The sequence below is a fragment of the Manduca sexta genome, chromosome 14 (genome assembly GCF_014839805.1).
Source record: "Manduca sexta isolate Smith_Timp_Sample1 chromosome 14, JHU_Msex_v1.0, whole genome shotgun sequence".
Taxonomy (NCBI): domain Eukaryota; kingdom Metazoa; phylum Arthropoda; class Insecta; order Lepidoptera; family Sphingidae; genus Manduca; species Manduca sexta.
In genome coordinates this window covers 2,908,391-2,932,196 of record NC_051128.1, presented here as the reverse complement: position 1 = coordinate 2,932,196, position 23,806 = coordinate 2,908,391, and the positions used below count along the sequence as shown (strand labels likewise).

The 23,806-nt window shown below is 34.8% G+C and overlaps 2 protein-coding genes across 7 annotated transcripts; one reads left to right on the top strand and one right to left on the bottom strand.

Moving 5' to 3' along the window:
* Positions 1-1,219: 1,219 nt before the first annotated feature.
* LOC115456421 (zinc finger protein 189) lies at positions 1,220-18,843 on the bottom strand. 5 transcript variants are annotated; one of them, XM_030185480.2, is made up of 18 exons: positions 18,207-18,843; positions 16,465-16,684; positions 15,120-15,406; positions 14,713-14,866; positions 13,857-14,014; positions 13,282-13,425; positions 12,808-12,995; positions 11,655-11,937; positions 10,729-10,830; positions 10,486-10,551; positions 9,732-9,818; positions 9,102-9,210; positions 8,162-8,241; positions 7,608-7,705; positions 7,197-7,326; positions 6,385-6,567; positions 5,922-6,073; positions 1,220-5,190 (listed from the first exon to the last, which is right to left on the bottom strand). In XM_030185480.2, the coding sequence occupies exons 1-18, from the start codon at positions 18,327-18,329 to the stop codon at positions 5,070-5,072; spliced, it is 2,685 nt and encodes an 894-aa protein (XP_030041340.1). In that variant the 5' UTR covers positions 18,330-18,843; the 3' UTR covers positions 1,220-5,069. The 5 variants fall into 5 exon arrangements, with proteins under 5 accessions (XP_030041340.1, XP_030041348.1, XP_030041357.1 ...); XM_030185488.2 differs by having other exon boundaries at positions 7,206-7,326; XM_030185497.2 differs by having other exon boundaries at positions 8,162-8,226.
* Positions 18,844-19,240: 397 nt separating this feature from the next.
* On the top strand, positions 19,241-23,223 carry LOC115456439 (COP9 signalosome complex subunit 7b). 2 transcript variants are annotated; one of them, XM_030185518.2, is made up of 4 exons: positions 19,241-19,620; positions 20,569-20,821; positions 21,580-21,809; positions 22,976-23,223. In XM_030185518.2, the coding sequence occupies exons 1-4, from the start codon at positions 19,426-19,428 to the stop codon at positions 23,126-23,128; spliced, it is 831 nt and encodes a 276-aa protein (XP_030041378.1). In that variant the 5' UTR covers positions 19,241-19,425; the 3' UTR covers positions 23,129-23,223. The 2 variants fall into 2 exon arrangements, with proteins under 2 accessions (XP_030041378.1, XP_030041386.1); XM_030185526.2 differs by having other exon boundaries at positions 21,580-21,800; positions 22,976-23,219.
* The last annotated feature ends 583 nt before the right edge of the window (positions 23,224-23,806 follow it).

Sequence of the window (23,806 nt, the reverse complement as noted above, 5' to 3'; positions counted from 1 at the left end):
AAAATAGACACTTACGACCGTTTTAACGATCAATCGCTTTTTTAATCCATCGTGGAAACGGGACAATCAGAACAAAGGTTTTCGGATATGCGGGATCGGATCCATGACTTATGCCGGCGCCATACATAGCAAAAATATTTGAACACTTGTTTGAACTCATGTGTGGCCCGGGTATTTGCGTATTTGTGCAAAGTTTGTTTAAATGTTGGCGTATTTGCCATTCGGTATCGGTTTTTCGACCACACATCAAAGCGTTAAAAGTTATCGAGTCGCTTGAAGGAGAACCTATTATATGGAAACGTAAATGTAAAAGCCATAAAAAATTTAATTTGGTCAGTGCATGTAACTCTGTTCAAATGTGTGGCAAAGTCTTTGTTCAAATATTTGTGTGTGTGGCGCCAGCATTAGATTGGGGTCGTTTATTGGAAACGGCCGGACGATTGGACTGCACGTTTCTACGCAGCTGTCACGTGAATATTAGCAGAAAAGGATGAGAGATAACACGATGGTGCAGTCGGACCGCGTAATAGGCTTGCAGGGGCGGTTGAGTTCTCCATACTAGTCCGACACTACAATGTGAAGCAGAGGTTCCCAAACTTTTTTTTCTCATAAATCCCTTTCAACATTTAGCTGGTTCCGGTGGACCTTGTTTACCAGCCATCCGCGGAGATTATGTTGGGGTCATCATGCCTCTTACAAACCCTATCAATATTATCTGCCTACATTGATAAGTGAAGTGAAGCTAAAATTTTATCTATCAGCCAATACTTTACTATAACTATACTATACGATAAATTTTCGTGGATTCTCCCTTACGAATTGAGGACCCCATTTTTTTTTGTCACGTCTAAGTAGACCCGCGTCAAGTCTTCGGTGGACCCCTGGGGATCCACCTAGACCACTTTGGAAATCAATGATGTAAAGAATAATATTGGCTGCAGCTCACATTGTCATTGTTATTGGAAAATTGTGTGTGCATATTGCTTAATCCATTTTGTATCAGGGGCGAACAGTCCATATAACACGATTCCTGCCGGCTTCCCTTTCTTAATTTATGTAAAATACAATTTTAATTATAACGATTTACAAACCGCATTAATGCATATTAGTACCTACGTTTATGTTGTATGGGTTCAATTTCGTAAAATTTCACCCTCCGCCACTGTTATGTACGGATTCAAATCGCAAAAAAGAAGGTAAACACAAATAAACCACAATAAAAACTGATTATAGTATGTATATTTTCATTTAATATAAAAATTATATATATACCGCTAGAATATTTACATGTAAGTAAATGGCAAACTTGTCCAGTTTCAAGGCAATATGCAACAACATGACAAAACCAGTGCAGAACGAAGCTAAGGACAGTGATAACAGAACACCCTTTAACATATAATACTGGTACGTGAAACTCTTTCAGGCATCTGCGTCTATATTCAGTCTAGAATTATAACCCTGAGAACAATGGAACATAGTGGCATATTGTTTTTATTCAATAATATTGTTAATTCGTTGTTATTTTTTCGAATATTGTTGTCAAATTATTATTAGTCTATATCTCAAAGACAGTGGAGATTTATTAGTAAAATATTTTTTTGAAATTGATTGAAAGTTCAAGGATACTCCGACAATTGAATAAGTGCTGTTCGTTATAAAGAAATGACCATTTCCAATCAGCGGACTTTATGAATGGTAATGGTATTAATATGTTTGGGACAGAATTCCAATATATTATATTTAACCAGTATTCCTTCCTTACATAAATATAAGCATTTGTTATCGGATAGCCACATTTATTTTAAAAACAATATACCACCAATAATCGAATAGTTCACTTCTTATCGATAATCGAATGCAGCATATCGATATTCCAAAACTTGATTGATCTAAAAATGCACATACCCACTTAAAATTCATACATGAATATTTTTTTTAATAATCGTAAACTATTTGTGATATTTTATTATAAAAAAATATTAAACTTAATTTATGGAAGACACATAATACAAACTTCAAAATCCCTTGGTTATACAGCAATAACCGTTCAAGAATCACGTTATCGAAATTGACTAATCCATGGCTCCTAAGTAAACTATCGTATCATAGGTAGCGATATACCCTTTTTTAACGTTTCATTATCTAGCTACAGTTTACGACCAAATCCATTAAAAAAAGGTAGAAAATTATTTTTAAAGAAGTTTTTTTTTTCGTTTATTAACTTTTGAAATAAATGAGTTTGGTTGTAAACAGTACATTGACGACTAAACCCTAAAAAGGGAATATCGCTACTTTTCCAGATACGATAGTTTACTTAGGAGCCACCGTAATGTGATTGAAATAATGAAATATTTTATTTGCTTCAACACACTATATGGTAGTACTAAGACAAAATAATATTGAACCCTGAATTCCACCCAACATTGAGATAGGTTTCGTTTGATCGTACATTTCACCAAACAATTCAGCTACACATTTTTTTTAGAATATATTTGACTACACTGTGTATATTTTTTTACACGTAATAGTAAATACACAGAAAAAATACTCAGTGCAAAAAGAATAAAAATTGATTGTATAATGAAGCACTACTGGATTTTTTTATAACGTCTATGGTATGGAGTTACATAATAGACGTCAAGTTATCAGTCACATGCTCGTTCTAAAATGACAGTAACCTCACGCAACATAATTCATACTTCTTTATCCTTTATATTTTAAAACCTTGTTATTTATTGACTGTTAAAAATTGAAATTTTTAAAACCTCGGTTGGATTAATTTATTTTAAAAACTCGATTAAATTACCCTATACGCAATATCGATAAAAAAACTGTATTTGAATCACTCCATTATATTAAATAATGGAAAAATCAAACTTCCAGCCAAACTAATTTCATAACGTGACAACACAAACCGCATTCGATTATCGATATGGTTATCAATTCGCACACTTGACAATGATCGTCCACACGTATTGCTTGCTCCTAGAACATTCCAAAACACCAGACTAGACCACCCATATAAAATGATCTGAAACACTGTTACCACCAACGAAAACTGTGTAAGGCTCATATTCACAAACGCTACTTCGTAAGTACGGAGCGAGTTTGTTTCCCAATGCTTTTGGAATGACAACCTTCGCAAAGGGTATAGGGACGCTGTTGGCTCATATTGATACAACTTTACTTCACTTGGCTGTCAGATAAACAAAGATGAAGAAAGCCAAACCATAACATTGTTGACACTGAATTAGTGCACTGTACGTTCTCGTAGCATTGTTTGCAAATTCGGTTATAAATGTACTTCAGAACGCGTTTAATTGTGGCACCATTTGTTTAAGGTTTATCACGAAAGATCTGTAATTTTGAGATATAGTAGCGTAAATTAAATGTTGGTACTTCCCGGCTTTTCTTTATTCCCACAATATAAATGACTGAAAATTATGACCCATATTAAAGTTTTGAATGAATATGAAATAAATACGATAAATTCAAGATAAACACTAAAAACAACAGTGTTTCAAGTCGACAATCTTGTTGCGATCGATAAGCAACGCATCTACGGTATAAAAAATTTAAATTCACATACAATGTCAATATCATCGATATAATAAATATAATTTCTTTGTTCGCGAATGCATTACTTGTCGATGCACGACAAAAGTATCGCCTTCGATATCGATAAAATCAGATCTATTTATGTTCAAAACATGAATTTTCATTGCACATGTATGTGCCCAGCTGCCACTTAAAAATCGCAACTTACGTAAAAATATATATTATGTACTTAAAACTTATTCGACATGAGGCCGTGAAGAGCGCACTTTGTGGTGTGCAGTATCGATAAGTATCGATATATTTATATCGATTACTTCTAACTTCAGTGCGTAGCAAATTATGCTATTTTTCTATTGTCAGTTTATTTATTTTGGCATACACATTTGCGAAATGATTCAATGAAAGATAAGTTTATCTTTGAGAGGAAGTTATATGGATTTAAATATAACAATTGACAAGTTATGCATGGAAGGTTGTACTTAAATAAAAATAGGATTAAATGTGGAAGTATGCTGTCTTTACCTGCAGCTAAATGTTATTAAATCTATCAAAATTGCTCACATTGAGGGGTTAAATCGGCCTATACATAACATGCGCGCCACAAAGATAGCCCCAAAAACAATAGCAATAGAATTAAATGCGGTACCTTAAAAGAGATTGTACATTTTGTTACAAATAAAAACCGCAATTCAGTGCTGTTACAAAACCGTATTTTGATATGTACAAGAGATTATTCTACATTCGACTACTCGTATTCTTAGCTCTAGTCTAATGTACACTGCTACCGTGGTTTCTTGTCTTTTTACACATTCCAAAATGCTCTAAATTTTAGAACATTCATTTACAAAACCCATTCAAAATATTATTGCCATTGAATAATTAAGTAGTTCCCGTTACACATAATCCCATCTCGTACTAACCGATATAATAAAAATAATATTAAGGCTCTATTTTAAGGCTGATCGACATTTACTCATTAAATAAAGCTTTCCGTTCTATTGGCATTATTCGTAATTTAGAATCGAACAGTTTTCATTCGGAATTTACAGGGGCTTTTCACGCCCATTAACATACTTAAGTATTTTATCGTACATTTTTACACTTTGTTACACTGAACTATATGTTCGTGTCAGATTCATATATTTTTAAATTCTCGTCGCCGCAGTCGACTGTCGGAAGACCTTTGTTTTGGTGAGGTTCTTGTAAAGCCGACGCTGGCTTTACGGCTGCATTTCCTTTGCTTATTTAAAACTATTTCACAAGTCAGTGTCAAAAGGCATAAAAGCTTGCACTTAACTGAAACAGAGGCATATTGGCAGTGGATTCTCGACAAGTTCACCCGAGTCTTATGCATCTCCTTAACCCCACTTAGGAATGGGATAATTGGACTTACACGATAGTTTATTTATCACGGCCGCACTGAGTCCAAGGCGTGCACTTTAGAATGCCACCTTGTCGTTTGTATTAACGTTTTTGAGCCAAACAAGCATGTTATCGGGCTCGCACTTGACTCAGTCCAGCTGCTGAACTTGGACCACAGACGTGGGCTGCGGGAGGGCGATCTCGTACTTGATTAGACCCGTCCCTCTCCCCGCTGACAGGACCAGCCCGCCGACTTCTTTCACATCCCCACTGGAAGAAAGGAAACAGTCAATAATTAATTCACTAAAGCTCAGTTACTACCAGATCAAAGAAATCAGAGACTGAATGGGGAATGAAAATTATTATTATATTTCTATTGATAACTTCATCTGGTAACTTATTTTAAACGTAGAAGTCAATTACTCGTACCTATTATCCATATTGAGTTACAGTTTCAAATTAATTAAGATTGAAAAAGATTCCTATACATTTTATAAGTAGAGTAAAATCAGTATGTTTGTTACACTGTATTACTCAGAGAGAACAATAAAACATTAATTGTACTAGTAAAGTCAAGAAAAATTTTCTTTTTAAATGTAACCGAACACAGAGGCCATTGCAAACATGAACTCTATTATACAATTTATTTTTCTAATAATCCAAAAATCAGTATGAATAATATATAACTTCATCCTAAGTAACCAATACTTTTTTAAAATTGATAATTTTCCGTGCTAAGTGCAAAAGCGGTATGTCAGGGAAACCTTATTTTGAGATAATCGAAGTTTTGTAAATGTAGTTTTATGGTTTTGTGTGTAAAACTGAGATAGAGAAACTTTTTTAAGTTCTAAACAAGATACCGTTATTTAGGTAAGTTCATTGCATGGGTATTTCTTTAGACTATCTGACAACATAAAAATCAAGGTATTGTTTTTTTTTGAGATACCGCTTTTGAGCTTAGAACGGCAGTAATGGCCTTTCGCTATAATAATTATAGTTACCTCGTGGTGTGGTGTCTCGTGTGATGGTGCTTGAGCTGCGCGATGGGTTTGGGGTCGCGGCCCACGATGTGCACGTGCTGCCCCACTAGCCGCCGGCCCACCGTGCCCACCACTATCTGGTTGCCGATCACCTGCCCCGACCTGTTCGTTACCTGCCGACATGATTTTGTTATAAATATTTACCACAAAAACTAACCCTGAAAATCCAAGATTGTCGACTTGAAATGAGTCAAATTCAGAGCTCATACAGTGATACTGACCTAATTCAAGTGAACATCGATTGGTAGAGAATCGACATTATATTTATACTATTGTACTTAACATCAAATCCATCATAGTCACTTTATTATGCTTGGATAGAAATGTGAAGACGACTCTGGTTTTAAGGTTTGTTTTTACCCTGAATTTTCTCATCAAACCATTCAATCATTCCAGTGACATCCTACATAATGTTACAACATACCACTTGTATATGCGTTGGTTGCTGATGATCCTGGTCCATTTCTAGACTGGTTTGATGCTGCACCTGGTGTTGTTGCACCTGCTGCTGCACCTGTTGCTGCACCTGTTGCGCGGCCTGTTGCGCAGCTTGTTGCGCAGCCTGTTGCGCCTCCTGTTGCGCTTGCGCGTTCACTTGCGCTTGACTCTGTGAAATAATTTATTTTGTCAAAATACCACTATATATAAGAAATCTTTGATCATGCTAAAGTCAATAATATAAAGCATATTCTAAATTATTTATTTTTACAATCCAAGCTACAATGTATCTTCTTATTTTTATATTTTGAAAAGAAGGTGACTTGTCACTACATTCAGAAACAAGGATGGTAATCAAAAGACGTCTTAGATTATCATTTAACCTCACTTTATCTACAAATTAGGTATCAAATTGGTTGAATCAATGCATACTGTCTACAGTTATGTATTACTTAAAACCGGATTATATGCAAGTTAAAAAGGCCAAATATGCATAAAAAATGCGTGGAACCCGGAAAAATATGCGACCTGAATATAGTAACAGATCTTTTTTTGTTGTACTTAAAATGAGCATACAGTTGGAGGGAAAGAAGTCTCAGATTGCAACAAATTCGTAGGTAACATCGTTTTATACAAAATCGTAAAATACAGTGATTTTAGGTATTATATGCAAAAACCGGCGAAAATAGCCAAAACATGGAACAGAATAACAAAATATGCGAAAGCATGTACTGCGTTCTCTTTATATTAACGCTATACTTTAGTATTTCACCCAAATAATATTGATATAGTTCTTACCAAACGTACCGATCTCGGCGGTAGGTCCATGTGTTGTCGCTGATGCAGCATGAGGTGGTTCTTCTGGAAGAACGCCTTCCCGCACTGGTCGCACACATGTGTTCGCAGCGTACAACTGCCGTCCGGATGCCTGGAAACAACAACATTAAAGCATAGTTTCTTACTTAAAATTGCTGTCCAACTGACAAAAAAATTTGCTCGCAACTATATGCTAAAATTAATAAAATAATTACATCAAAGTCTAATATCTAGATATATTTTAGCAAGTCAGGAATAAGCTTTAAAAATAAGAATAAAAATGTTCAATAGTTTTAGAAATTTCCAAGAACGAACGAACAAAAAAACTACAATCTTTTCAGCTTTATAATAGTCTAAGAATCTATTCTATAAATTATAACAACATAAACTAACCTTCTTTGATGCGCTAGTAAACCATGTTTAGCCGCGAAACCTTTCCCGCAGTCCCCGCAGAAGTGTATCTTCGGCCGTGCGGGTGTGACATGGTGATTCTAAAAATAGAATATAGCAATAAAATGTAACAGATCATAATTAAAACCATGAAGGAAGTATGTTATGCTTTGGGTACCTAATATATTTCCTAGCGTACACAGGAGCAATTCTTGTGCGCTCGGTCTCCATACCACATGCACTCCCATGCATGGAGTGATATTTCTCGCGGCCCTAGGCACGTGATTTGTATTGAAATGTATATAACGCATTTTAGTACATCCTTCCAAATCCGTTATATTTTGCAAACCGTGTAAGTCACTACAAACTGACTATTGCAAATTTTGAAGCTGTTAACTTGCGGCAAGTGTGTATAGAACCATTGAAATATTTCTGCTAGAGTAAACGTATTTAGAAAATATTGCGCAATAGATTGCTGTAAAGACTTGCTAGCCTAACCTTAGCTTTAAAATTAAAATCAAATGCATACACAGCCTTAAGGCATTCCATATTCTTACCGTGGCTATGACTTGCGTGTGTACCACGTTGTTGGGGTTTGAAGATATAATTTGTATAGGTTGATCTGAAACAACGAAATCTTTAATGGTGTGACATGATGAACTCAGTCCAGTATAACAATATAGTAATTATTTTGAAAAGTGTTTAGTAGTAGAGGTATTAATAAAATGTATTTATTTGTATGTAGGTATGTGTATAAGGCGTATGAATTATACCTTTATAAAAAGTTAGAAATGTATATAGAATAGGGGACCGGCCTATGCTTGATTTTGTACATTATTCTATATGTAATGGTTAATAATACGAAAAAGAAGCACTGCTGCGAAAACTGCATAAAAATTGGTTAAAAAATGAGCGAGCAATTCATATTTAAAATATTGTAATGTACAGAAGTGGGTGCGATGTGGGGATATCGCTTCATCTCTTTCTTTAGCCCGCGTCGGAATTCCCGATGACGTCACGTGTGGGTATTTCGTCTCTTTTCTGTTTCTTGTAAATTACCCTTTCCACCGAAATTCAAAGACTTATAACTTGTTGATTTTTTACCGGATTTTAATAATTCTTTCTGTGTTATAATTTATATTATGTAAATATTTGATAATAGTAAAGAACAAAAATGAGTCCGGTACCCTATTTGAAGTAGGGTGCCAAAAGTAAAACGACGAAAGTAAATAAGATGCAGGGAGTATATATGGCGTATAAGGTATATAAGTGGCAAGAAATAGATAGAATTGATATGAGGCACCTAATTTTATTATTCAATATTACGGGTATTTGAAATTTGTGTCGGATACGGCGATAAGTTCGCTTCTTATCGACGTCATGAGTACAGAAGGCAAAAAATTGGTGCACTAGTTGCACTTCTGCCAACTCCGTCGGGAATGAAGGTGCGATGTGTTTTTGTTGTAGTGTGTATGAGTGGTAGGTGGTGGTAGTTACTGGGCGCGTGCGCGACGAGGCCGGGCTGCAGCGCGGCCGTGAGCGCGCACAGGTCCGTCACCGTGGTGCGGTCGCCCGCGTGCAGCCGCACGTGCAGCGTCAGCGCCTCCTGCACGCACACACACGTCACTACACGTCACTACACCGCAAACGAAATATAACCGACTACTCACACTGTTAATAAATTGGCTACTTGATAATTATGAGAAATAGTTGGTCACGTGATATGTAAACTGTGACGTCATATTTTACGAAAAAACATTGAAATGTACAATGTGAACGTCACAAGTATGTCCGTGTGCATTTCAATTTATATGATTAATAGATAATCACTTAGCTACATTAATTTTAAAAAATACTGTATAATTATTATTTACATATAAAATATATTTTAATTTTACTATTATAACTATCAAATAGCCAGTTATAAGTCTCAGATAAAGTATAAACCAAAAGATTGCCACAAATACAATACAGACAACGTAATTTAAACATAATTAAAAGTAATTCATATAATTATGATATAGCATAAAATGTTTTTAATAATAAAAAAATCATGAAACACTAAAATTACTCATTTATCACAATTATTTGACATTAAATTTTATATTTTTTTTTATTTTCACAAACCTTTGTGTTGAAACATGACCCACACTCGGGACATGCGTAGCCTGGCGTAGTTTTCTCCGAGACTATCTGCCCATCGCCACCCATAACCTAAAATACAAAATCACCAGAATTATCCTTTATACATGAAAATCTGAATACCTAAACATGTAGACAATTAAATTAACGAATTTATAGTTTCTAATGACTTTTAGTGAGCCCAAAAATATTTATATAACAATCAAATTTGTTATTGACAATAGGGTATTTGACTATGCTTGTTTTCGGACATTTTTTTATACATAACAGCAATTAGTACGAGAATAAATCCTTTTGTGAAAACAGTATTAAAATTCGATAAGAAATGAGCCCGTAATTCAAATTTAAAATATTGCTATGTGCAGGAGTGGAAGCGAAGTGAAGATATCGCTCCGTCTCTTTCTTTCGCACTCCTCGTAATGCCCGCTGACGTCACATGCAAGTATTTCGTCCCTTCTCTGTTTTTTGACACTCACCCCTACTACCTAATTTCAATGAATTATAACTTGTGTATTTTTCATCAGAAGTCAATTATTAATTCTGTTTTACAATTTGTACAATGTACATATTTCATGAAAGTTATGAATAAAAATAAGTCAAATACCCTATTGTTATTGAACCAAAGAACAATGGGAGTAAGACCATAAAAATTATTATTATTTTTTATAAATTTATCAACACATCGTTATTTAATAATCAAAAGGATTTTTTTTTATTTACAATCATAATAGACAATCACCTGCACAATTTGCGGCTTGAAGTCATCCTGCTCTAGCACTATAGTCTGTTGCTGTTGCACTTGTCTCTAATTAATAATTTTACATTAATAATTATTTTAACTGTACCAATGGACAATATTTACATTACTGTATAAAAAACAACATTTAAATTATAATTAATCATAAATTTGTCAATTTATCGGATAATTGAGATCTCATGAATTTATATTTTCTTTTATTTTACAATCATAATAAACAATCACCTGCACAATTTGCGGTTTGAAGTCATCCTGCTCTATGACTATGGTCTGTTGTTGTTGCACCTGTCTCTGTTGTTGCTGGACTTGCCTCTGCTGTTGCTGTGTCTGTCATGAGATCACAACATTAATACTTAATAAAAAAATATATTTGTTGATACCTTGTTGTATCATATTTAATAAAAAAAATATATTGCTTAGTATTATCCTCAGACACCTACCTTGTATATGCTGCTAAAATTGTTTGGCTAGATTTATTGCCCATTCCTACCTGTCATTAAATTGCAAAGATCTTTACGTCAGTGATTGAATTTAATGGTTAATCAAAACATATAGATATACCATATCCTAACAAATGAAACGAAGTATTCCATATGGACACAAACACACTTTTGACATTATAAATATACCCATATCCTGAGAAATAAAATGTATAAATATTCTAACACCCACATACACACATTTTCTAGTACTTGTGATGTAGAAGAGTTGACATATATAAAACAGTGCAAACAGAAAACATAATTAATGATCATTGCCATTTATGCGTTTCAATTGGGATGATTGAGTCTTCAGTATGTGCGCTCTAGTGTCCTGTCTACCTCATTATCAAAGTATATGGCACTAGCTTTTGCTTTCGGCTCCGCCCGCCTTAAGATGTTTTTCTAAGTTAAATATTTTCCAGAATAAAAAGTACTTTCTTATTTCTGAAAAAACATCTAAATCGCTTTAGTAGTTCCTGAGATTAGCGCGTTGAAACAAACTCTAAGCATTATATATTAATATAGATTATAATTATTGGTCGTAATAAACTTCTTAAAAAGCTTCATGATTTAGATGGGATTATAATTTCTAATTTAAAAGTCAAAAGATGGCAGATAAATACTTAGAAAATAATAGGTTTTGCACTTGCAATAATCCAATGCACTCACTTGAACAATTTGAGGTTTGAAGTCATCTTGCTTTATGACAGTAGCTTGTTGTTGTTGTTGCTGCTGCTGTTGTTGTTGTTGTTGTTGTTGCTGCTGCTGTTGCTGTTGTTGTTGCTGCTGCTGTTGCTGTTGCTGTTGTTGTTGCTGCTGTTGCTGTTGCTGTTGATGAGTTTGTGGTGGAAGACAGTGTCGCGTCATTTTACAGTGTTGGTGCAAATCCGATTTACATTTGAACGCCTCGCCACATTCTAAGCAAGCTTCGGCGCCTTCCCCTGTGTGAGTTCTGCAAAACAAAATTGAAGTTATTTTGCTAGACTTTCTTTTTAATTACTACCTATAGGGTCCAGTAGATACTTAAGAAACTCAGTTGAATAATCATTAAATAAGAGTCAGTAATTGTATTGAAATTTAGTAAAATAACTAGCTATATCTATAATATAATACAAGTCTGAGTGACAGGAAAGGCTTTATAAAGCTGATTTTTAAAGGAAATAGCTTCCTAGTGCTATTGCTGTACAATACGGGGATTTTATACTCAGTATCAGCCCGGAGTCTGGAATGGTAATGGCAATAAGTTAGCTCCTTATTTCATGGAACCTAACTTGACTGGTGAAATGTGAGTGACAACACCTCTGCTTACTACTGAAAAGTGAACAAGAGTGATATACGTATCAGTGGCGCAGGGTCCATATAACCCGATTCCTACCGGCTTCCCTTTCGTAACTTATGTAAAATCTAATTATTACTGAAACTATGGCGGTACAGTTAGTGCATATACCGCCATCTTGTCAACATCGCCGGAACTGCAAGAGGATCGATGCAGTGACAACTGTAGTGATATCACACAGCAATCACGATGGATGGCGACATCAATCCTGAATCACGCTTGCACAATTTGCGCGTCGTGCAGCATATATACCACCTCCGAACAGGAACTGTTGGAGGGGCCGCGGCCGGTCAGGCGCAATCTGCCTGACTGGGAATCTTTCCCTTCCATAGAGGAACGCAACCATCTGTTCCTCTACAGTGGCGTTAACATTTACGCCGCTAAAAAACGATTTGCAAACTGCATTTATGCATAGGAGTAGTACCTATATGTAGAGACGAGATCCCTTTCGGGAAATGTCATTTCGCCACTGGTATGTATACTGACTTGATGTGTGCGACGAGCGTGCGCTTCTGCAGGAACTCCTTGCCGCAGACGGGGCAGGAGGGCGGCACGCGGCCGTGCACGCGGCCGTGGTTCACGAGCTGGAACTTGCGCGCGAACGCCGCGCCGCAGTCGCCGCACACGAACGGCGACTGAGACCCGTGGAAGCGGCTGTGCATCACCAGGTGCTCCTGTACCACGAACATATTATGTTACTGCTTTATATGCTATTACATTTTTTATATTTGGTTATCAGTAGAATTTATAACATTCTCCATTTTAAATAGATTTTAATATTTTTTTTTCCATTTTTTAGTATTTTAATCCTTCACAAAATTTACATTATGTGGTTATTAAGATATTATGGGTCTAAGTTTCATTTTAAAATTACATGAGAATATTCTCAGTATTTTTTTCCAATATGCAGAAGTAAACAAAACTGTTAATAGATAAATGAAAAAGTAGACCAAACCTCACCTTCTGCGCGAAACTCTCTCCACAATCGGAGCAGACGTACGGCCGCTCGCCGGCGTGGTACTTGCTGTGCGTCACGAGATGGCGGTTGAGCGCGAACCCGCGCCCGCACTCCGTGCACACGAACGGACGGTCGCGACTGTGCACCTGTGGAGGGGAAGTTGTACATTGAGAATAAGATCCATTTGAGATCATTATGGTAATTTAGGTAATAAATTATAATATAAATGTGAATTTTGCAATTAGTTAAGCAGCCTGTTAACAACTATTATTTTGTAATGCAAGTTCATATTTCTATCCATATTTTCTATAAAAAAAAGTGGTAATTTAAAAAATCATATATGCCTGTTTTTTGTTAATTAAACTAGATAACATAGCAAATAAGAAATGAATTTTTAGAATGATTATTCTCTCCCTCTTCAGTCAGCCCGTCATTACTGAGGATCGTGATCCCGTCCAAGGTCATTCAGTAATCTTCTCCACGAGGCGCGATCTTCGGCTTATTACCACACCAAAAACATGCAATGGGTGGCAAATTGTATTTGGCATTGTCTTGTCTACAATATTAAAACCCTCACCCTGGAGTGCGTCACTAGATGGTGTTTGAGCGTGAACGCCATCTTGCACTCGTGGCAGCGGTACGGCCTGTCCGCGGAATGCAGCAGCATGTGCGTGTTCAGACAGTGTTTACGCGCGAAGGCCTTGCCGCAGTGCACGCACACGTGGGGACGTTCACCTGAGAACAAATATTTATATTTTACTAGTTTTTGCTCGCGGCTTCGCCCACGTAAAGGAGTTTTCCGGTAGATCTTTTTTCCGACGTAGTTGATATGTATCGTTATATTATGACCAAATTACGCAAAATCATTATAAATTGTAGCCTATGTGTTATTCTGATGTATAACCAATATTACTGTAAAGTTTTATCCAAATCTGTTCAGTAGTTTTTTGATGAAAGAAGAACAAACATACATACATACTCACAAACTTTCGCATTTATAATATTAGTAGGATTAGTAGGACAAGCCTATCATCTGTCTCCTGTATTTCCAGTCTAATGTGAAATGTCGAGAGGGTTACATACATTCGTTCTTTATGGCCTAATTTAGCTAAATTTAAACTTGCTTTTGTAGACAAGTCAAGTGTGTGAGTAGTCACATACATTAAGTTTGGCGCGACGGCAACTTTGTTTCACCATTAACTTCGTAGTTACATTTTTGAGATAAAGACCAGAAGTTTTTCAGGCTTTAAAAAGGAAGGATGATGCTTCTCCTATGGAATAGAAGGATTGGCATGTATTTAGTATTTGATCATTAATTTCCTTGAATAGTCTTTTTATCGTAACACAAGATTTCCAACATTTCGTTTACCCTAAACCCATTTCCACTAACAGACAATATTACAACTATGAAGAGATAGTAGACATCTTCATACCTGTGTGAACCCGCGCATGCGTAGTGAGGTGATGTTTTAGCAGGAATGTCTTCCCGCACTCGTCGCACGAGTAACGGCGCTCCTTCACCGCGGACGGAGGTGCCGTTGTCATCACCGTATTTGTATTCATCATCTCCGTCTGTGAGTACACCGCCTAAGGGACAAGTATAGTAGTAATAAAAGTTTGCTGTAAGCTAAATATAGCTTAAGACATGTTTCATTTGATTTATAATTAAAATGTACTGTGTTTTTATAGCTGTCTGCCAGGGGCATTAAAATTAAAAATCTATTATTAACAAAGTTCAATAAATAATTTTATTGTACCTCTATCCAATTAGCTTCTAGGGAATGAATTCCCACATATAAATAAACATTTAAATCATTCAAACTAGCCATTTCATACTCACTTTAGGTGAACTATTAGCTGTCCCAGGCTCCTGTTTAGTGTGCAACAGATGATGCTGTACTGTAGGTGTTTGTATTGTCTCCGCCTGGGCCTGTTGATTAGTAGCCTCTTCCAACGTCTTCAACCCCCCATTAAGTAAAGTGTGATTAAGTTGTGATGTATCTATAACAGGTGTGGCAATACCCTGGGCTTGCAGGGCCCGCTTCATTAAGATCTCGTTGCATTCTTCTGGTGTTAGTTGGAGCGGACCAAGTGGTGTCATGAACGGTTTTGCTGTTAAATTCGCTGCTGTAAAAATAAATATTATTGGCACTTGCGGTATTGGTAGGATATATATAAAATCAGCCCTGTATTATATACTGTCGCAGTGTTAGGTACGGGCCTCTTCTACTACTGAGAGGGATTAGGCCTTAGTCCACCATGCTGACCTAGTGCGGATTGGTAGACTTAACACACCCTCGAAAATTCGTGTAGAAAAATTCTCAAGTATGTAGGTTTCCTCACGATGTTTTCCTTCACCGTTAAAGCAAGTGATAATTCACAAAGAATAAACACATATTTCTTAGTTAGAGGTGTGTGCCCATGGGATTTGAACCTGCGGACATTCGTTTCTGCAGTCCGTTCCACAACCAACTAGGCTATTGCTTGCTTAATAGGTAGGATACTTATAGTAAAATCATAAAGGTTTGGACTTTGTGGCTAGGCAATAATATGTATAACTTGATTATTGTTATATGCATATTACAAATCAGTGTATTTTTTTGGCTGTTTGGATTCTAGTTATTTCAAAATAAAATATTGCTTAAATGAATTTGCCTTACAGCTGCCTATTATGATTGTATAATTTGTGATATCATTTTCAAAAATAGCTTTTAGTGGCGTGCAATTGAAATTCATGTTTGTTTAGCTGATATTATTTCTTTCTCACATCATATTGTCATGGCTTGACAATAAGTTTTATTCATGAAGTGTGTTATTTAAAAAATAAATCTGGGAATATTACCTAGAATATAATATTGCCTATGTTTCTATGTGGAATATTCTTATTGAGATAACCTAGTTGACTCTTCCAGCTTATAAATATGGCTTATTCATTTATATTTATCATGTAAAATAAATCATATTCTGGTTACCTAATATATATCTAATTTACAATTTGTTTTCATACTAAACAAAATACTTACATTTTTTATCATACCAAGTATACAAAATGATGTCAAACATTTAATGTTACCAAAAAACCATTACAAGCAACACAAAACAACTTAGTTAACTGATGTTACCGTAACTTCCAAGAATAATTTAAATAAATTACAATTTCAATACTGTATTCATATCTTACTTACTGTGTATTGTTGCAGTTTGGTTCTGCTGTGACACCCTGTTTATATGCGTTGGTGCTTCATTTAACACAAACATTGCTCGTCTTGCTGTAACAGGAGTCCCTGTTGTAACCACCCTTGTAACTTGCACTCCTGCGTTTGACACTGCAACAGCCACTGCACCAACTTTCTCCTGCACTTGTGGCGTTTTGTGTGACATAACAGTCAATGTTGTTTCAGGGACCTGAAATGTCGATTGGATTAAGTGGAATCCTAAAAATGCTATTTCCAATTTTAAATAAAAAATTCAAAAGTTTTTCACTAAAAAGTACATATTTATCTTTTTTTTAGTTCACCTAAAATTTCATTTCACGGTAGTCCTCTTTAAAGTCTGTCCTTTTGACAGAAGGCTTCCTTCAGCATTTGCTATTGTTCCCTGTCCCTTGCCATTCTCATTCACAATGTTTCGGCAACAGTTTTTAGGTCATCAGACCACTGTCTGGGTTGCCTTTATTTATAATAATTTGAATGAAAAGAATTAACAAAGTAAGATATCATTTGAAGGGGAGAATGGAAGAAGAGACTTAGGATTATATTATTAAAAAATGGTTAGCATACTGTAAATGTTGGAAACTAGCCTTTATTCAATGTGCTAAATAATAACATGATCTCAAGGCTGAATTTTAAAATACTGCAATAATTAGCATCTAAGTTTTCTTTATTGTTTCAACAAGTGAGCACACAATGTATTTTACTGTTTTGATAATAATATATATCTGAATAAATGTGATAAAGAATACAAAAAAAAATCTTAACAAAAATATATTCCTTGCGAGCTATATTATGCATTATTTATATTCTGCTAAGTATAACAAAAATGTTATTGTACATAATACAGCAAAAAATATATAAAAAAGAAATCTCATTCAAAATTTACCTCTGATAGGGCTTTAATGCCATCAATTTTATTTCAAAACATAAAAGAGTGTATATATAATAGCTGTAGTACAGGGAATATCTCAGATAAATTATATTGATGTTTATGAATTTGAAATAAGCAAGAGTGATGTCAATATGGCATTCAATAATCTCTGCCTATCCCCAAGGGATAAGGGTGTGAATGTATGTGTGGTATTTAATGAAGAAAACATATTTAGTTATTATTAATTTCTTAAGTATATTTCTCAATTATAAATTAAATCATACCAAAATACTTTTTATTTCTCTCAGTTGTTTTTTCATCAAACTTAAGGATAAACTGTTAAGAGTATGTGAAACCATTCATTACATTCAGAATTCCAGATTTCATATTAACGGCTTTGATCATAAACATTGTAAGCAATTGTATGGGTTGTAAATTATTTGTCTTGCTATTCTGAATGACTATCAACTTCATAGTAAGGCAATCATGACATCTGTAGACAATATATGTGATATGTATGTAAGAGTATACAATGTATTTCAAAATAGCAAAGGCTCCACAACACTTCTATATGATTGATATAAAAAAATAAAAAAAAATATTGTCCATTCATTATGATAGCTCATGGTTAGTTACAATTGTAAGTTTATCTAACTTTTCCAAAGTTAAATTAAAAACATTCTTCAACTTCTTATAAACTTATGACGAAATGTGGCAAAAAAAATACCCACTGTGTTGTGAAAGTTCATTACTATGCAGGCATGTGCTGTACACACAACTTCCAATTAGATTTGCTGACAATAAACTAGTTTCGAGTAAATAATGCTTTATTTTGTTTACTTACCGTGTTGCCCAGGGTGTAACTGAGGCTACTCGGCGTCTCCACTTCACCCTTGGTAAGATCCGCCGAACTTGTAAACCACGAGTAACCGAAACCCGGGACATTATTAGGTGTAGGCATACACATTGTCACCAAAGAAAATAATCAAACTTCACTATGTGAAAAAAATAAAACCCACTAACACAAATACATTTGATAGTAAACAGTCCTCATGACAGTTTTATCTTTGCGGACATGTATGTACGTCTACACAACCACACACGCAAAACGCACTCATCGACACCAACGCCGAAAAAACTACGTTATTACAACTAATCCATAGTTTTTATTGCTTTATTACGACGACTCTCGTTATTATACTAGGAAGAACACTCGGTAATTGGTATAATCAACTCAATATAAAAGGCGGCATAGGACAACGACGCTACAACGAACACTGACACGCACATTATTTGCAATTAACGGTATGCTATTTAACTTTTTGAAGACATTATCACGCTTCATAATGATAAACTATTGTCAAGACATACTATAAAATTGAGAAATGTTGGATGGAATCCAGGATTTCATGAAAACAATTACTTTATCGCACACACAAAAAACCGAACGCCATTTTATTGTTTATGGTCAATTAAGATTTTTAAATCCTAATCATTCATCATTGCAATGACAACTGACCCGAAAAAATAAAAATTGATTTTGTCAATGATTTATAATTTTATTTACCTAAAGAACAATTATGTACTGAAGGCAATAAATTTATTTAACTCATTTTAATTATTAAACAATTTTTAAAGTAAAAGATACAAAAGTTTCACTGAAATAGGTAATAAGCATAATATATATGCGTTTGGTTATTGCATTGTAATTTTGGGTATCGCAAAAAATATTGTTATATTGCTACAATATTATTGGTATAGAATTTACAACAAAAATTATGGCTTATATCGTATAGTAAACTTCATTAATTAACAAAAAGAAAACTGTAATCAAAATGCATTTCATAAAATCCAGTCCATAATTTTGTGTTCGTTTCTCAGTTCTCACTTCTCTTAGTCTCTATAAACGTCACAAATTGACAAAATTGTCAATATCATCAACGAAAATTAGCATTTTTCAGATTGCGATTTGCTCGAAATAAAAGCCGAATGCATGTTACAGTTCATTTGAATATTAATATTTAGTATTTTATCTTGTGTAGGATCTATAAAAAAACAGCATAATGAATCCGATGTCAATGGACAGGGATGAGCCGTCGTCTTTGTTGTCGTTTTCGACTAACCACCCCCTGGAACAGTTTGTGCTGCTAGCAAAAGGAGCCAAAGGATCAGCATGTGCGGAGCTCATCAAACAAGTGCTCGAAGCTCCCGGAGTTCATGTTTTCGGCGAACTGTTGGAAATGCCAAATATAAAAGAGGTTAGAAAATTTTTACTTTTTCTAAATAATTAATTTTACACGATTATTGTACGTACATTGGTAAACAGCTGATTTAAATATTTTATATAACTGTCTCTCAGTAATCTGGATATTACTCATATTTTCAATTGGTAAGTTAGTCTATTTTACAATTACATCAAAATGTATTAATATTACAAACTCTTACACTATTTTAATTTTATCTTGTATATATAGCTGTTTTACATGTATAGTAGAAACCGGTTTTAGCGACTTTCGTTATAACGTCGTATCAGCTATAACAACAAGTAGTAAGGTCCCAGGAAATGTATGGAAAGAGTATAGTTTATAATGACTTATCAGATATAGTATCAGGTTAGGTGGTCTCATTAATATCGTTATAGCCAGTTTTCACTGCATTAATGATGGCATGAATGCATTAACATACATATGCTCACCAACAATTACATTACATCTTACCTCATTCATCACAAAATTGGTACAATAATAAAGGGTTAGCCATGTTATCCACCATAGTAGCCTACCAATTCAGGCTTCCCTTTTAATAGAATTTTTATACAATCTAAATATCATTAGAACAATTAAGGACTGCACAATTGCATATTAGCATTTATATGTAGTCATGTTCTCTTTTGAAAAATTTTAATTTTCGACCTATTGGAAGGAGGTTGACTTCAAATACTAACAAAGAAAACTATATTCCTCTATAATCTCTCTATAATATATTGAAAAAACATACACACTGCAGCTAATAATGTGTAGTGAATACATAACAACAGTCATTAATTAAATGATCTCTTCCAAAGAATACAATGTTTGGAATATCACTTGCATGCCCGAATTGTTTTGTCATTTGCCACTACTGGCATGAGTGCCATTGGCTCGCTATCTGTGCACTAGCTTATTGCCCAATACAAAAACTATTAAAAATAACTATAAACATTTCAGCTTGAGACTGGACTGTATGCAGCTCACTTCAAAACGCTCAATCTATTTGCTTATGGTACATACAAGGAGTACTTGGAAAACAAATCGGAGTACTTAGAGCTCACACCTGCACAGTGCAAGAAGCTGCAGCATTTGACCATAGCGACGCTAGCTACACAGGAGAAATGCATTCCGTACAACATGCTGCTCAAAGAGTTGGATATAAAGAATGTCAGAGATCTTGAAGATCTTATCATAGAAGCTATTTATGCAGGTAAAGTTTGATTAAATTTTGTATAAGTTGTCCTTAATTATAAAAAAAAAACTGTCTCATAATTCATATACACAGAAACTGCATTTATCTTCATAAAATAGTATTTAAGTTTATATTTAAAAATTATTGGTATTGAGGTTTTCAGAATACTCATGAACTCAAGAATACATCATTTTGATTAAAGTATAAAGCACTTTCTTTGCAAAATACTTTGTTATATAAATGGTTATTTTTCATTTTCTTATCTATTTAAACTTATTTATAAATGTTTATCACTAAAGTTTGTCTGTATTTTATACCAAACAGTAGTCATTTTCAAAATGAATGAATGAATGAATGAAACCCTTTATTCAGACAAATCAATATAAGATGTACATAAAATTTAAGTTAAAGTTCTCATGCATTAAGTCCATTTTCAAAATAACCCTGGAAAAAAGCTAAATATTTGACTTTAGTTTTTAGTTAACAACTAATGAATAACTAACAACATTTTATCTAATACAAAAGTCCTTTCTATAAAAGGCCACTAGACATCAAAGAAATAAGACAAAACTTCTGGATTCCTTTTTGTTTTTTTTATTCATTATTTAAGGAGCTTGGTCGTAATTTCACGACCATGGCGCACCGTACGTCCTTGGATTCCTATAATATTTAATGCATTAATAATATAGGGTCAACAGAGTTTGCATCATTCTTAAAGTAGGTATAAGATTGACATTCCAAAGATTTCTACACATATACTTTGATTCACATTTCAGACATAATCCATGGTAAGCTAGACCAAGAATGCAAACGCCTTGAAGTCGACGTAGCCCTGGGCCGTGACGCTCGCCTCGAGGACGCAGCTGGCATTGCCGACGTACTTGCAGACTGGTGTAATGCCTGCGAGGCTGTCCTGAATTCGGTAGATCAACACATACAGCGTGCCAACCATCACAAACAAAGGGCTATCAGGCACCAACAGACAATCGAGCAGGAGGTAAAAAAAGTAATTACAAAGTTTTAGATCAATTTACTTAGAATATTTTATGCTTAAGCTATCTAACACTTATGTGGTTGCGGGTTCTACTTTCCCACATTTACTGCAATTTTCAAAAAAACAATCCCAATTTTTTTTTGACCAATCACTTTTTTTACATGTGACTAATTTTAATTTAAAATAAAACTAGTTTGTGCATTTTTGCCGCGGTTCTTATTTTTTTTCCTGATATTTCATAGTTATGTGGCGAACGGGTGGAAAGTTAAGAATCGCGATAAAATCTGCAAAACTCATGTTAATTCAATGTTTAGTATTTAAACATAAGAAATCCTTTTGTTTTTTTCTTTTGGGGATCAGATTGAAGATTAAGATTGGGATTGTTTATTGAAAATGACCATTAGCCTGTAGAGTTGGGCCCAGGCCGAGTGTATAAATATGAAACATGTGTGTAGATGGGTTCTTGTCTCATTTCCCTCTGTCTCAGCCTCAGCATCTGTCGGCCGATTGTTGGTTAATTACAATGATATTGAAAGGAATCATCTACATATTCATTTAAGTTTAGTTGCTTGCTGTGTGTGCGTGACATCGCATTTTAATATGTGCACTACTCAGCTCAAGTTTGTGATTTTGGAATATGGTAAAAGGTGTAATGGGCATCCTGTTCATTTTACAACTGATACATTGGATGTGTTCATGCGGTGCTTATAGTTCTGAGCCAGAAGGCCCCTAGCAAGCATCGGTGTGGGGATTGTAATTGAAGGACTTAAAATCCTGTCCAAAAAAATCTATTGGTGAATAGAGAATGCTGTATCCCCATGTTTCATTATTGTATGTGATTTAGGGTCCAGATCAGAGTGATGAATACCCCTAGCCAATGGAAATAATGATGATCATGCTAGCCTATTTGGAACCAGATATACACAGGTTGATTCCAAAACACGACACTTCCGTGGGTCATCATGAGGGGGTACCTTTTCTTGTGGTGGCCGCTAAAAATAAATAATAATATACTTATATGACCATAACTAAAATATTTCGTTTTATATGTAGTGATTTACTTCAATAGCAAAGTCCCCAGAACTAAATCAGGAAAATGTTTAAAGTGTTACTTATTTTAGCTAAACTTATTTAAGACTTCCTAGTTCCACAACTATTCACTTGGGCTTTGATTACAGATTATGTACATAAAGAAGACTCTAAAGACTCAAGCGGAGAGCGAGGAGTCCGCCTCGGGTGGCGGCACCGAGAGCCACTCGGCCCCAAAGAAGAACTCCAGCAAAGGCAAAACACCACGGAACGCCGCCAAGTTCTGGCAAAAGAACACATAACCTGCAAGCGTAATCATAGAATTGTAATTGTAATTTGTGATACTGTTAAATAAATACTTATTAAGTAATAAACCTTTACTTGAAATATAAATGAACTCAGTAAAATTATTTAAGTATTTATACAGTTTTAGTACTCTGGTGCTTGTGTAAGTATTGGCATAGTGTTCGTAATGTCTTTGGCTGATTTAAGAAAAAGTTTGTATGTGTCGTGTCATGTATGTTGCCAGTAATTGTTTATTACTAAAATGGTACATTTTTAAATTTGACAAATGAAAAGATTTTGATGATAGAATTAACATAAGTGTAAAGAATTGAAGCTGTAGCAGCCAGATAAATTACTATATACACTTGCCTAGGCGAAAGCGACAAAGTTGCTCGGCTTATAATATCTGCTGCCTATATACAGTGGCAACACTACTAGAAGGCAAAACTATCAATTACAAAACATTGGAAGTGTACTGGTTTCATTGCCTTGAAATCCGACGATAATCTTATTAATCGGTATTTACCTACTCTATTTAAATTTTTTTATTGATACACTATCCTTTATCCCGGAACATAAGAAAATTAAGCAGCTCGCTGTTCACGCCCAAAAAATATGTATATTAATAGGTAGATTAAATCTATACCTATTCACTAAGTCAGCCAACGTGTGATAACACCACAAGTTTTATAGCT